The sequence below is a fragment of the Ostrea edulis genome, chromosome 9 (genome assembly GCF_947568905.1).
Source record: "Ostrea edulis chromosome 9, xbOstEdul1.1, whole genome shotgun sequence".
In the NCBI taxonomy this organism is placed as follows: domain Eukaryota; kingdom Metazoa; phylum Mollusca; class Bivalvia; order Ostreida; family Ostreidae; genus Ostrea; species Ostrea edulis.
In genome coordinates this window covers 47,136,044-47,150,963 of record NC_079172.1, presented here as the reverse complement: position 1 = coordinate 47,150,963, position 14,920 = coordinate 47,136,044, and the positions used below count along the sequence as shown (strand labels likewise).

The 14,920-nt window shown below is 35.3% G+C and overlaps 1 protein-coding gene across 2 annotated transcripts in view; it reads right to left on the bottom strand.

The window, feature by feature from the left end:
• LOC130050189 (monocarboxylate transporter 12-like) overlaps positions 1-14,920 on the bottom strand; it is a 30,447-nt gene that overhangs the window by 10,266 nt on the left and 5,261 nt on the right. For both annotated transcript variants that reach the window (XM_056149414.1, XM_056149415.1), the window contains exons 2-5: positions 12,320-12,543; positions 11,856-11,999; positions 10,459-11,193; positions 4,493-4,543 (exon numbers count right to left, since the gene is read on the bottom strand). In XM_056149414.1, coding sequence (XP_056005389.1) covers positions 4,493-4,543; positions 10,459-11,193; positions 11,856-11,999; positions 12,320-12,536 — 1,147 coding nt within the window. In that variant the 5' untranslated portion in view covers positions 12,537-12,543. The remainder of the gene's footprint in view (positions 1-4,492; positions 4,544-10,458; positions 11,194-11,855; positions 12,000-12,319; positions 12,544-14,920) is intronic.

Sequence of the window (14,920 nt, the reverse complement as noted above, 5' to 3'; positions counted from 1 at the left end):
TCATATCATTCTCATATACTGTAATTATCTTTAGATCTCTACTAAACCACTCCAGTCCAGGGTAAAATAGTCAAGTTTTACAAAATATAATTATATATTCATCATATGCATGTAAATGAAGTGTGTAAATTTTAAATCTTTATTGTAGACCTGTCTGCTAATGCAGAAAATTTAATCTAGACAACATGAGGACACTTTCATATAAATAAGATTGAATTTCCTATATAATCTAAATTTAATAGGAAACTGAGAACTACATTGTGACCCTGCATGTCACGTTGTTAACAAACTACACTACAAAAAGATGCTTACAATTTGACAAATTGAACTCTTGCTGTTTTCAAATGAAGATATATATTTAAAGAATTTTCCTATATATTCCTATTGTGGCCCCAACATGGTCAAAGACCTCATGGCTTCAATTAAATTTAACTTCATTATACGAGAAACTTTTTGTACAATTCTTGAATTCTTTGGTTCAGTATGTCTTGAAATTTTTTTAACATCCCTACCAATCTCCATTCTTTCTTTATTTCCCCTTGGAATAGGGGCATGTCATGACCCTTCTTTAAACAAAATTTAATCCCTTTCACCCAGATATACTTTGCGATGAGTCTGGTTGAAATTGGCCCAGTGGTGAGAAGTTGAAAATGTACATAAATTATGATGACTATGACAACAACAAAAATCTGATCAGAAAAGCTCACATGGGCTTTTGGATAAGGCAAGCTAAAATGTAAGTCATTATCTTTATATATCATCATAAGAGAGGACTAAATTTCGAGATATCAATATTTATCAAACCAGAAAATTTTTGTTATCATGCCAAGGAACCTTTTATACAAGTACAAATTACTATAATAAATGCCCATAAACTCCTTTGCTAACAAAATTCTATCTATCCCACACTTAAAAGTGTTTCTCAAGGGCCTGAATTGCTCATCTGGTCTGCATAACTCCAACAAATCAAATGCCATGGTGGCCATACTGAAATTCAAATTGCTCTGAAAATTAACTACATTTCTGCATAAGAATTGTTGCACACCAGTTTTAGGGCTATATACACACACTCCTTGTTTTCAAAAACAAAAATATATCTTGATCACTCAACAAATGCCTGAAAACTGTCTTTTTATCTTTCAATTAACAAATTTGATGTTAATTTTTTTTATTATTGTCAACTGCTTCTGCTGCAGTGAAGAACTGTTGCAGATAGTCATTTTAAAGGCATCATCTGACTGATTGTCTCTCCCTGTATGCAATTTCACTGATCAACTGAAAAAATGCATAAATATTATGCATATATATATATAAATGAGGACTGACAAACAGCATTCAAACAAAGGTTTGGGGGAGTGTGCACACCCAAAATTGTTGTAATGCAACAATGCAGGAACCCTAGAGGAACATTTGTATGAAGTACAGTGACTAGAGATGCAGCCATTTTGGAGGAAAAAGTAAATTTTGTCTCAGCCAATCAATATCAATGCCACATCAAAATTTGAATCACTCCATAAAAGTACCAACAACACTGCTGCAGAGCCAACTGAGGAACATTTGTACCAAGTATGATGACTGCAGATGAATTACAATGTCATTCTAGAGAAGTTGGATTCAATCAAACACCACAGTGGTCATATTGAAATTCAAATCATTCAAAGTAGTCAAAACACTTTTGCTAATAAAATCTTTTATTAGTATGACAGAGGATTTGTGATTTTCCTCCAGAGGAACAATGCTATGCGGAGTCCTAGACAGAAATCTTGTTTCCAAGGTGGAGTTCCCCACATGAGACAATATAATGATGGATTATTTTTCTCAAAGTTTATCCACAGTTAATGGCATTACATAAGGGGCTCTGAGAGAATTAAAATCATTAAAATCTTCATTTCAACATTCAAAAACTAACTAGAAAGTCAAAAAAAGAACATACCCAAATTTGGCTCACACTTTATGTGTCAGCCAAAACCCCAAAGGCTTTCCCCCAGAAAGTTACATAAAATCAATACTTGAAAAATACAATACAAAATATTTTACTTCCCATGTAATGTAAATCAGAGAATATATATACAGTGAAACTTCTCTAAACTGGCCGGCTCTCGGACTGGAAAAAACGGCCGGTTTAGAGGGATGGCCGGTATACCGAGAATTTAGCAATTATAGACGTTTTATCTCAATATTCACAAAGTAGGTACTGTTCACTTTCATCTGGTGATCTATGATCAATTATCAGTGGAGATTAAATTAGTCCACTTGTACCTAAAAGTAATTATGAATTATAAGAAATATTCTCGCTGAAATCATCTAATTTTAAACTAAAAATCTATAACAGGATACATAGAGAAAACACAGAGGCCTATTATTGGAATTCCTCTTACCTATAAAAACTGTTTACATTCATCACTTATGTCATAAAACAATTTTGTTTTGATGTTTTTAAAAAGTACAGTAGTAAAAATGAAATTGTAATTTGAATATTTCTTTGGAATATCAAGTCTATGGAAACCAAGAAAATTAATCTATCTTTTAATAATTATCATTAACAGTCATGGGTTTGTTCTTTATTAACTACTGGTTATATCCATAAGGTTAGGTAATGTAGTGTAACAATATGGTGTCTGATACTGTATTCCTTTGATATGTTCCAAACTGTTTTTTACATTTTGTACAGAATTTGGAAGGGTCTCTTGGATTAGCTAAGTGTCAATTAACACCCTTGACAGCACAGGTAAACAATAGAAAATAAAGAGGCCACTAGTGTTTTTCACACCTCCAGTAGATAATTTCCCACCTGGTCAGTAGGTCAGGCAATTTGCACATCTGGATGATCTTGATCCTCCTCTGGCCAAACTTTTCTTGTCTTCAAAAAGTGGCCAGTATGTTAAGGGTAAATTACACATGTTTGTTAACAAATGTACTTTAAAAAGTGGCCGATGTCCGGTTTTCAGGGGTGGCCGGTTTTGTAAGACTTTCTTTGTAAGGAAATGTTAAGATTTCTGCCGGGACTTTGAAAATCGGCCGATATTCAGGGAGAACTGGTTTTCTGAGGGGCCGGTTTGGAGAAGTTTCACTGTATATGACATCATAAACCTTGGTCACAGAAGTTGGGGTAGGCCCAGGAAGACATGGTTAGAGTGTATGAATAAAATGCAATCTGTCTTAATTCCGCCCATAGGACAGACAAGCAGATTGACTGATGCCTACTCCAGCAACTGGGACTTTTGCAGGAGAATTAAGAACAAAACTGGATAAGTAAGTGATAATCAATGACGTCATACATGTAGCAGTGTAATTAAGACAGAACAAGAGCAACGCCAACGTGGCATAATACGTCCGTAGATTTTGCTCAAGGAAAACATATTTTAGTGGGATTCATATTTTAGTGAAGTTAGCACTGTCCTCTGTGAGCTAATTCATTATTATGCTTGTAGAAATGGATATCAAGATATAAAGAGGGATAGCCTTAGAATGCGTTACTTCATAAATATGCTAACGGTTCGGTTTGTATCCTGCCCACAAGGTTTTCCTAATAAGTGATACTACGACCTTGACCTTTGACCTTGAAAAACAATAGGCACCTTCCTCTCATCATGATGATCAAATATACCAAGTTATAATATCCTGGAGCTTACGGTTCGGTTTGTATCCTGCCCACAAGGTTTTCCTAAAAAGTGAAAAACAATAGGCATCTTCCTCTCATCATGGTGATCAAATATACCAAGTTATAATATCCTGAAACTTACGGTTCGGTTTGTATCCTGCCCACAAGGTTTTCCTAATAAGTGATACTACGACCTTGACCTTTGACCTCGAAAAACAATAGGCATCTTCCTCTCATCATGGTGATCAAATGTACCAAGTTGTAAAGTCCTAGGGTTTATGGTTCAGTCTGTATCCTGCCCACAAGGTCCGGACAGACAGACATACGGACAGAGCCATACCATAATACGTCCCGTCTTTGACGGGCGTATAAAAATCTCACATGGCTGTCTGACATGGGTAATGTCAGTCTTACACGGGTGAATATGGGAGAAAAGTTGTATCCAGTATATTAACTGATTATTCAGCCATTCTGGACAAGAATATTGATAAGTAACTGTGTGCAGATGCTGACAGACAGACAGACTTCAAGTGATGGCAATAGCTCAAACAAGCCTATGAGCCAGGTGAGTTGAAAAGGATGGTAAGAATGGCAGTTAACTGGTTTGCTGACTTTAAGCTAGTGTTTATGGAATATAAAAGAATTCATGGCAATTATATGTTGGTGTTCTTTCTTAGAGTACTGAGTAATATAAAGGACTAACCTTCTGTTTTTTGATGAATAATTCAAATTATGAACACTTAACTTCTGGGATGGGAGTTAGGACATTTAATACACAACTCCTTTTAATATATTTGGAGCTTGACAATACTCAAATCAAGTGATCATATTTCCTTCAAAGACTTTTTCTGAATTGCCTGTCCCCCTGAGGCCCTTAAGATTTTTACTGACCTGCTAAGTAGAAAGCGTACTTGAACTCCGTCTCTTCTTGGATCAACAGACCTACAACAGAAGTACAAAACAATTCTTACGTATATATGTCTACCACATACAGCTTACACCTACTGACCTTACTGTAAATGTCATCAATGATTGAGTGTCCTTAATCCCTTCTATCTGGTATATACATGTATTCTATGTATAGTACATGTATTCCATTTTGGCTTTAAGGTAGCTAACTGCACTAAATCTTATACTCTGTATGACACCACGTCACAAGATGGCAATTTAAATGTTTTGTGAAATAAATTGCATTGATATATTTGTTTGCCTATCATTGTAGCTCAGTGGGCTGGTGAACCGCAGATCTCGGTTCAAATCCCCAAGAGTCTTTTGTTCATATGTGTTGAATTTTTGTTTGTTTTGAAAATCATGTTATTATCCAAATTTGTATATTTTTTGTTACCTTTTTGGCATATATACTTATTGTATATAATCATATCTTTTATAATTAAATCAATTCGTACTGATTTTAGAAACTATTTTCTGGGTGTAGTGAGCCACCTTTAAGCCAAACTGTGATACTATAGTGGTGCAGTGAGGCCTTTCTCCATAAACTAACAGAGATATCAAATGCTAGGAAAACATGACCATATATCCATGGAATTAGTAACGCTTATAATTGCACTGAAATTCCACAACAAGTTGATCATTGAGAATATGATTGCAAATGCAATTAATTATAATTAGTACATTTAAATCATTGCAATTGAACAGATGAACAGAGAAGATATATCAGTCACACTCAGTGACTACATGGTATTATTATCTATCGATCTCAGTGACTACACTGAAGTGTTATATTCATTGCAAAGTGTAATTGAAGTGCATTCTAGAAATCAATGTCCTTGTGCAATATACTTCCATACCCATCTGCACACAAATGTTTTTTTGTTCAATGCAAAGCCATCATTATATACTTTAATTTACCACAAATATACAACAGGGATGTTAATTTGTAGAATATATTTTAATAGGACATAAAGTTTACAGTATGCACTTGGAATCTTTTATCTCGATCCCCAACCTTTTCCCCATTTTCATCTTTGACCAATTTTTTCACAGGCAATATGTGTATGATCCTCAGTGATTATGTTAAATTTTTCACAACCTATTACTTGCAGTGTAATAGTACATGCATATTTGACTATTAGGGTCAACAAGTTCTTTGGCTTAAATTATTGAATAGAGAATTAATGTCATTATAATGCCTGCCCTATGGATTTCGTTGACTGTTCACATACTTTGGTGCAGAAAAACATGCAAATTTAAATTGTGAAATAAAAATCTGACACCTTTTCTTCCTTGTCGGAAATAGAATTAGAGTGACTTTGTAAAGATAAAAAATGTGTCCAGAATTTTTCATTTTTTTCCCAAAAAGGAGGTTTGTAGATCTCATATTAATTTCTTTTAAATAGAAAAGCTGCACAGTGTAATCTTGATCTTCTTCCAAATTGAAACTGGGAGGAATTCGATCCACTGGGGGAATTAAGCTACTCTAAATATGAATCATATAATACCTCATATATGTCTGAAAATTACAAGGACTTAAAAGGAAAGTATTTGTCCCTGTGAGGTTAAAAAAATATATAGCTTTTCGGAATATCGGTACCTTTGACATTAAAAGTACACCTAACAGAATAGCGTGGATTGATTTACTTGCATGCAGCTCTGAAACTTAGCAACTGTCACGCAGATCCATCATCTGTGTCGTAAGAGATTCTCGCTACAAATCAAAGTTTACTAGCTGTGTGGGAACTAATAAGTCTAAATATGAAGCAGTAAACATCACCAGAAAGGATCTCTTTATACATCAAAAAGACATCTCTATCAGAAACTTAAGACGGTTTTAATTCCCACACAGTATACACTGTAAGAATACAGAAGAAATCTTTGTTACCTCCATATATAAAAACTTAAACAATATGCAATTTGACTGCATGGCCATCACAAGGGATGTTGTTATCATTGGAGTCGCGAGAGTACATTTAGAATCATCATGTATTTTTATGTTCATTTGACATAATATACTTTATAACAAATAGCAAAATAATTTCATTGGGGACCTGCATACAAGAGACATAAATGTTGACAAAAGTTCTGTTATTTCAAAGAATTTCATTATGAACCCACAGCTGAATGGCAACAGTGGTTCCAAATCATTAAATAATTCAATGATTCTTCTGACTCATAAAGATCTAATTTGTCACCGAGAATTTTCCAAGCTTCAATATTACCACACTACCAAGTCTTATAAATAATAAATATTCTACAATACTACTTAAAATTACCACACATCAAAACCTTGGGAAAAAGCTTATATAACAACTACCAAGCATATATATAAAATATGAGGCCCTTGGGCCACAATGCCCATCTGAGTAACATTTACTCATACAGATATCTTACTGGAACCCTTATCATAAAGGTTCATAGTTTTCTATATCTATGATATATTTGATCTAAAATTTTTAACCCCCTCAAATTCCTTTAGACCGATAAAAGAAGACAATGCACTTCAATGTTATGACTGGTGAAAGTAACAAATTACCAGCATGTACCAAAGGAAGAGATTTCTTAACTCTGGATTCAACAACAGCACAGTCCCTGCCTTTGGACCTTTCCATTGTCGCAAGCCACGGCTGAAACGTAAGCTCCTCTTCCCTTTCACCCGTGGCTCTCTGTGTGACAATTCCTTTGTTTCTTATAAATATGCATGACGAGAATGACGTAATCCATTATCAATAGAAGTAAAACAGCTATAATGGATGTGGCAATGAAAACGTGCTCTTTTTGCACCGAAATTATAGTAAACAAAAGTCCTACAGATTGATGAAATCTGAACAGTTTCGCGGTTTATTTCTTATATATGTACACTTGTTCAAAAAGGGGTGTGTGTGTGTGTGTGTGTGTGTGTGTGTGTGTGTTAATAATTACCAAAACACAACACTCGTCGTCATTAGTCTCCGAATATTTCATTAGAAACACCAGGTAGTATAAAAACTTCTTACTGTCTGTTCTTAGTGACAGAAAAACATCATTGTGATCCTCATAAATGCACCTTTATAACTGCCAATGCTAAACACACGTATGTAGTTACACAATGATTTTGCGTTTGTTAGTGGAAGAACAAACGTTCTGATTGGTCAGAGTAATATAACTGCATTCTATAAACAGTTTCAATCTCCGATTAAGTCTTGCTCGGAAGCTCAGCGATTGGCCAATTCACGTCACGCATATTTATGAGAAATGAAGAAATTGTCACACAGAGAGCCACGGGTGAAAGGGAAGAGGAGCGTACGTTTCAGCCGTGGTGTGCCATGATGGGATCTCTCCATCTCATAGTGTTTGCACATTATTTTGGCTAACTGTATTTAAAGATTTCCACAGAAATTTTGACTGTATGCCAAAACTAACCCAGGGCATCAAAAGCAAGTTTATGAAATATTTATTCATCATACATGTATACTTAAAGTAATGCAAGAGTGTAAATATATAGTTTGTTCAAATCAAAGGGGTTCCAGGGTCATGGAATAAAATAGCTGAATCAACATTACATGTCGATACTCCCATATTAAAAGAGACTAATAGTATCATGGATATATATATATATATATAATATCAGCTGCAAAAATGTGGCCCTCTCCCAGAGTTATAGCATTCTGATATTTCTGAGGGAGGACCACAATTCCTGAAGACCTTTATTTTGGTGAACCTTGACTGTGATTCATACCTGACACTGCATATTTTGTTCTAATGATTAATCCTGATTGTTTTATCTACATGTTGACTTTGTTGGTGTGTAAGATACCAAGGTTCAGAGCTCCAAAAATGAAACAAAAAACACAGTTCTTAGTTCAGATTCAGTTGTTCTTCAAAAGATTTTCTTTAATATAAAAACACTCCAGCCTATTTTCATTATTAACAAGATTTGAACAAACTGGAATATACCCTTCACCCATAGAGTTTGGTTGAAATTGCTGTGTGATTTTGGAGAAGTTGAAAATGAATAGTTTACTACAGCTACGACACGTTGATCACATTGACTTCAGCTATGGTGAGCTAAAAACCGACACTTCATGTGCTATCTGTTGACAATGAACTTCATTTCTGACCTGATCTTCTGATAGTAGATTCATTTATCTGATTACCCAACATCCCTAACCTGAGTGTTTAGCTTTAGATAAAGAATGAAATGAAATCTACTTTGATCAATATGAAGTGGGATGGAAAGGATTATTGATAGATATAAACCTACCATAGGATAGGCCTACACAAAACATGCAATCATTATATATGCAGGATACAAAGGAACAAGAGAACTGACGTGGTCTTCCAGGGTCCCATCTTCAATTTATGTCAACAATAAGCATTATTCTGACCATGACCAGGTGAAATGTATATATACGAAGTGCCTCTCTTAAATTATCATCACCCATCAAATTAAGAAGTCTGTAGTTTGAAAAAAGAAAATCATGCCATAAGGAAAACTAAATAAAATTAGATCCTAAATCAATCCACTCAGGTTGTTAAATTGCCTTGTAATGCCAAAGAATATAAATATCCTATTTTAATTAAAATTAAACTGTGTCATAGGGTCGGACAAACAGTGATACCCCCAAGTCAATATTTCTTGTTCTAACCTTGACTTTGTGATCTTGACTCTGTAGATAACATTTACAAAGAGACTGAACATGAACGTTTCTAGTTTGAATTTTTTTTTTTTAAATGTTGATGAAAATGCAACGATTACTACATGGCTCCAGCATCTCGGATCAAACAATGTAACAATACTTTGACAATCTATAAGAGTAATATTGTTAAAGTTCTTTCTTAATAGAAGTATTTTTTCTGTTTTCAAAATGGTATCATATGCATGCCAGCACTGTGTATTAGCCAGATTTTTCAGATTCAATATTGAAACTAGCAATATGTGCTATATTGGATTTATTTCACTCAAAGGATTTTCCATATGAAATATTAAAAGAAACAAGAAAATGGGTGTTTTGACTTTTATTTTAGCATAACATTATTCCATGGATCTGTCTTAATATCCCATAATACAACTATCAATGATATCAAAATTTTAAAAAAGTTCTTAAAGACTTCTTTTTTTTCATTTTTTTTTCATTTGTTTGTAGCTGACAGCTTCTCAAATGAAAAGTTTGTGGTGACAGTTAGAAATTTTAAATGAATGAATAAATTTGTTGCACTACCAAGTTGCAACACCCACTGAGCAAAGCTTTCATATAGCATCTAAAATTACCAGTATTCATTTGTGAATCAAAATGTCCCATAAACTTTTCCTAGCAGACATGTAAATCTGAAATCTTTTTATAGACAATTACATTTAATGTTGATACCGACTTAATTGCTTATTATCAAACCCAACTTTGTATTGGGCATCTGCTGTATCAGATAAATATTGGTACATGTGGTATGCATCTATATATCACTACACCCTTAGTGCATACACCTGATAAAAAGAAATTTATAGGCCATCATATTATCTTCGTTCGCTTTCTCCCAACTCTATGTCAAAAACCTTTTTCTTTTCTTGAAGTTACAATTACTCAATATGCATTCTAAAATAATGACGGAAAGATGACATTGATGCCTTTAAAAATTCAGAATGAAAGCAATAGGGGGAAAAAATTGTGATAAAAAGGTGCACCCCCCCCCCCCCCCCCCCCCCCAACCAACCAACTTCTGCGTTCTGAAGATTTACTTCAGCTAGTTGAGAGAAGGAAAACATCGGTCAGTGATCTCATTCAAATCAAAAATTTTCTGTTCATTCTACTTTTGTTTTTGCCTGAAGGATTAGTCAATTAACAAACAAATTTAAGAAATATTTTCAAAGTACATTAGTTTATGAATAAATTTAAATTCCTAATGAATGAATCTAACAAAATACTAACCTGCTGCTGGTCCTGCCATTATAGATCCCAGTGCTATCATGAAAGAGAGATATCCATTGCCTTTAGCGATGCATTCTGGTCCTAGTAACTCTCGTGACGCCTGAGACAAAAATGTGGTCCAATATCCATTGTAAAAACCAAACAGTATTGAATACCCAATCTGTCCTGCATAGTCATCAAACAGTAGAGGGCATATGCCAGTTATGACCACTCCCAGACCTATAGAGCACAAGATGGCTGTCATGTCATCTAGTGTGCTGTTATGTCCCATAAACGAAAAGATAACCCTGGAGGTAAAACTAGCCATACCGACACAGGACACCAAAAACACAGAGGTCTCAAAGTTTGAACCTTTGTCCATTGCGTAGGATGGCAGATACATGTATATCACAGTGGAACCAAAGCTCCAAAAGAGGTTAGCTATACACATTCCATGAAAAGTAATATTTCGAAGTGGTACACAGGACAGAAGAGGCATCAGATGCACCTGCTTACTGCGGCTCACAGGGGCCATCAGTGCCCCACAGACACATAGATTGAGGGCTATTCCGGAGAGGATCCAAAGACTGCCTCTCCAGGCAAGGTGTTCTAGCAAAGTCCGGATCAGAATGGGAAAGACCACTATTCCAGCTCCAACTCCACTCAGAACTACACTCAAAGCCTGGAGACGCTGCTTGTGGAAATGTTGTTCCACTGCCATAATAGAGGGCGTACAGGCTAAACCAAAGCCAATACCTGGATTAAGAAAAAGAGGGAAAATCGGAGATACTTCAGAGTTTGTTGTATACAGAATATCCTTTAACATATGTAGAGTATCAATATGGTCATTTAATCTTTTAAAAGCACTACATAACAATGAAATGTTTTACCTTTATTTACACTGATGAATCAATAGTTTATCTATCATCACTGAAAATTTTAACAAAGCTGTCAGAATGGATAAATCCACAGCCTAGATTTTATATTTTGGTCAAGACAAACTAAACTTTTTATCTTACAAAAAAAAAATCCTGACTTACGAATTTCTTAAATTCTACCTTAAGCTTCTGATTTTTTGATGTAACATAAGGAAAGAAGTTTGATCAGACGATTATTTATCGTACGTTAAGTTTACTATGAAATCTTGAACTTACGAAGTTTAGTAAATCTCAAGCCAGTCTTTTCCAGACAAATTGAAATTCAGAGATGATGAGTCAATAGAAATATTAATAAAGTTTAGAAAATTTGTTATTAAAAACGTGACTCAACAAACGGATGGATAGACATTTGACAAAGTGATCACTGTATAACCACTTTATAGGCAACACTACAACTTCATCAGCAGGCTTCGGATCCAAACTGTATGGATTCTGTATTGATTGATACCTGAATATACCTGGTATGTAATACATATATACCTGTGAGCACACCAAAGGTAAGATACACCTGGTACATTTCAGTGACGACCATCCCCATGGCCAGTCCAGTCGCTGAGATAAGACCCCCCAGTATCACGCTCCATCGACAACCAAACTTGGCCATGAAGCATCGCATCACCACACCTGTTGGTAAAAAAAAAATGGTTGTTACAGAGTAGTCTCCATGTTAAAATAAAAAATACATTGTTGTAAGCTACTGAAATGTATTTGTTACACATGATAATGACCTGGGGTTAGTTTCTTTGTTGATATAAAAAAAAAATACATAATCACAAGTTTTAGAAAATCAAAGACAAAGTTTAAAGTTTTCATCAAAGAATACTTTTCTATAGTGAAAACTCTTTTAGAATGGAATTAATTTTTCCTAAAGTTCACACAATCTCAATTCAGATCACAATTAAACTCTTAATTGGATATAAAGGTTCACAAAATTAAAACCTCACTTGTTAAAGCAGTCGTGTACAGCAATATGGAGCCAACCCATGATGTGTTGAAATGATCCTCATTAAATATTTTGCTGAACACGACGTGGAACACCCCAATACTGTATGTTATTCCACAAATAATAAACTGGGTAAAGAAGGCAGCGATGGCGACAATCCATCGGTGGTTTCCCCGATCCACAGGCAGAATCATGTCGGACACACTGATCACAATCATCTAGGGACTAAAAAATAAAATATATCACATTACCTCATAAGCAAAAGGAAGTCTCTTGGGCCAAATATTATAGCCAAATTTTAGTTTTACAATATTCATTATCAGTGACAGTCACTAACCAGGCCTGGAGGTTATAAAACTTTTACCGTACTCATACTCAAACTCAGTCATGTTTGTTTTGAGTACAACTCTGAGCAAGATCCAAAGCATACTAAAAAAATCTTGAGAATGCATGTACTCAATTTGAGTACGAGAATGATTTTATAAAAGTTTTATAACCTTCACTTTTGTGTATTAGTACGATTTAGAGCATGGAGTCCGAGTCCCGGGTATGAAAACTTGCTCTCAAAAGTTTTATATCCTCCAGGCCAGATATCCACTACCTAGTCATTAAATGACCATGTTACGAATTTACATCAATACACATTCAGATATATAAGGTTTTCACAATTCAAATAACTGACAGATATATGTGCTTTGTTAGCATCACGTTAACTGTAACATCGAAACAGACACTGACCGTGTATTGAATTTCTAGTGACACGTTATAAGTAGTGCAATTTATGACATCATATCTAGAGACAGGTCTTCCCTTCATGTGACTGACATAAACAAATCATTAGCCAACATTTAATCAAAACTCTCAGAAGTAGGATAATGGTTGATCCCAAGATTCTTTGACAAATACTCTATGTACACAATTTATTTTTGACAACATACCCAAATATCCATTACTCATTCCACATGGTGTTAAAACTATAAGTTTGTGATTAAAGTACTATGTTGTACAGCACAGGCCTAATTTGGCCTCCTATCAGACTTTCAAAGTTTTCAAGCAAGGTTTAATTTACTTTATTATTTAGGCAAGGAAATGCTGGTGATCCATATGTTGCCAAAAATGAATTGATTTGTGTAAATATTTGGACTTTTGATGAAAAATGCATGTTTCTGAAACATTTTCCTTTTTGCAAACAATTAGAGCTCATAGCAGAACATAACTTACCAATTCTCAAATGCGCCAATTTTTATTTTTTTTAAAAAAATCATGAGCATTATGAAACACCGCATCTGAGTTAATTTGTTACAGCTAGCTAGGTGACACAACTGCTGCTGATGTTATTGGGTTCCTGGGGGTGTGGGCTTACATTGATACTTCCAGGGACCTGGCCTGGATTTCAATAAAAAACAACTCAAGTCAAAACTTGGACTTAAGTTTGAGATTTTACTCAAATTTCGACTGCTCAAATAAAATAAAACATAAAAATTGAGATTTTTTTTCGAAAAATCCAAGCCTGATGCAGCTTTAGCAATACACTCCCAGTTCAACTAGTTGCCAATTTTTATAGTTGATCTCTCAGTGACCATTTGTATAACAAGCCTACCCAGGTCACCCCTTCCAGCAGCAGTGTAGATTTCTGTGTTGATTTGAGCTGGAGCATATCGAGGGACAGTGTATGGTTCCAGTTTCCAGTGGGTATCACTGGGGCAATGTCAAGTCCCAAACAGGTGGATATTAGCACTTTATCTTCTCCTGGTTGTCCAGTCTTGCAGATACAAATCAACAGGTGACAATCACCAAATCAAAGTGTTTTCATATTATGGTCCAAGTGGTTAACAATATTCAGCTGTTGGGTGCAGTCACAGAAAAGTTTACTGCAGAGTCTGGAGCTCTGGGGTCAGTGAGAGATACAAGTAGCCCATTCATCAACCCAACACAATCATTGAGGGGTACTGCATCCAAGTCATCTGGATTTTTCAGATTAACAAGCTGTAGCAGTGGCACCTATATTAGAACTGATGCATCTAGTATTCCTGTGTGAAGCAGGATGAGAGAGCTTGCATCTATAACAAACAATTGGGAGATCCTGTCAACCAGTATTCCCCTGCCCCAATATTAGAATACCCATGTCACCTTTTGTCTGCTTGGAGCTCGATATCCAGTGACATTCAAAGTACGTTCCTGAACTTCTCATAGATTCCATATTCAAGCCCGATATCATCACTTTGGTCTTGGCCATGTTGACCTCAAGTCCTTTCTCCTCCAAACTTTTCTTCCACTCGGCCACTCTTTCGATCAGAGACTCAATGGAGGTGTCAAAAACTGCTAGGTCAGCATACAGGAGCTCCCAAGGACAGCTTGTATGAAATTGGAGTGCCAGTGCTTCTAGTACAATGATACTAAACAGCAACAGACTCAAAACAGATCTTTGATGACGATGAGAAGTAGAGTAAGGGTGTGTCGATGATCGGCAGTCCAGGATTGTGTCGCTGACAGTCAATAGAATGGGAGTAATCCCTCTCAGACTATGAAGCTTTCCCCTTCTAATCTTCACATAATGGAGGGTATGGTTAGCAGCTTAGAAAATTCTCATTGGTATTGGGCT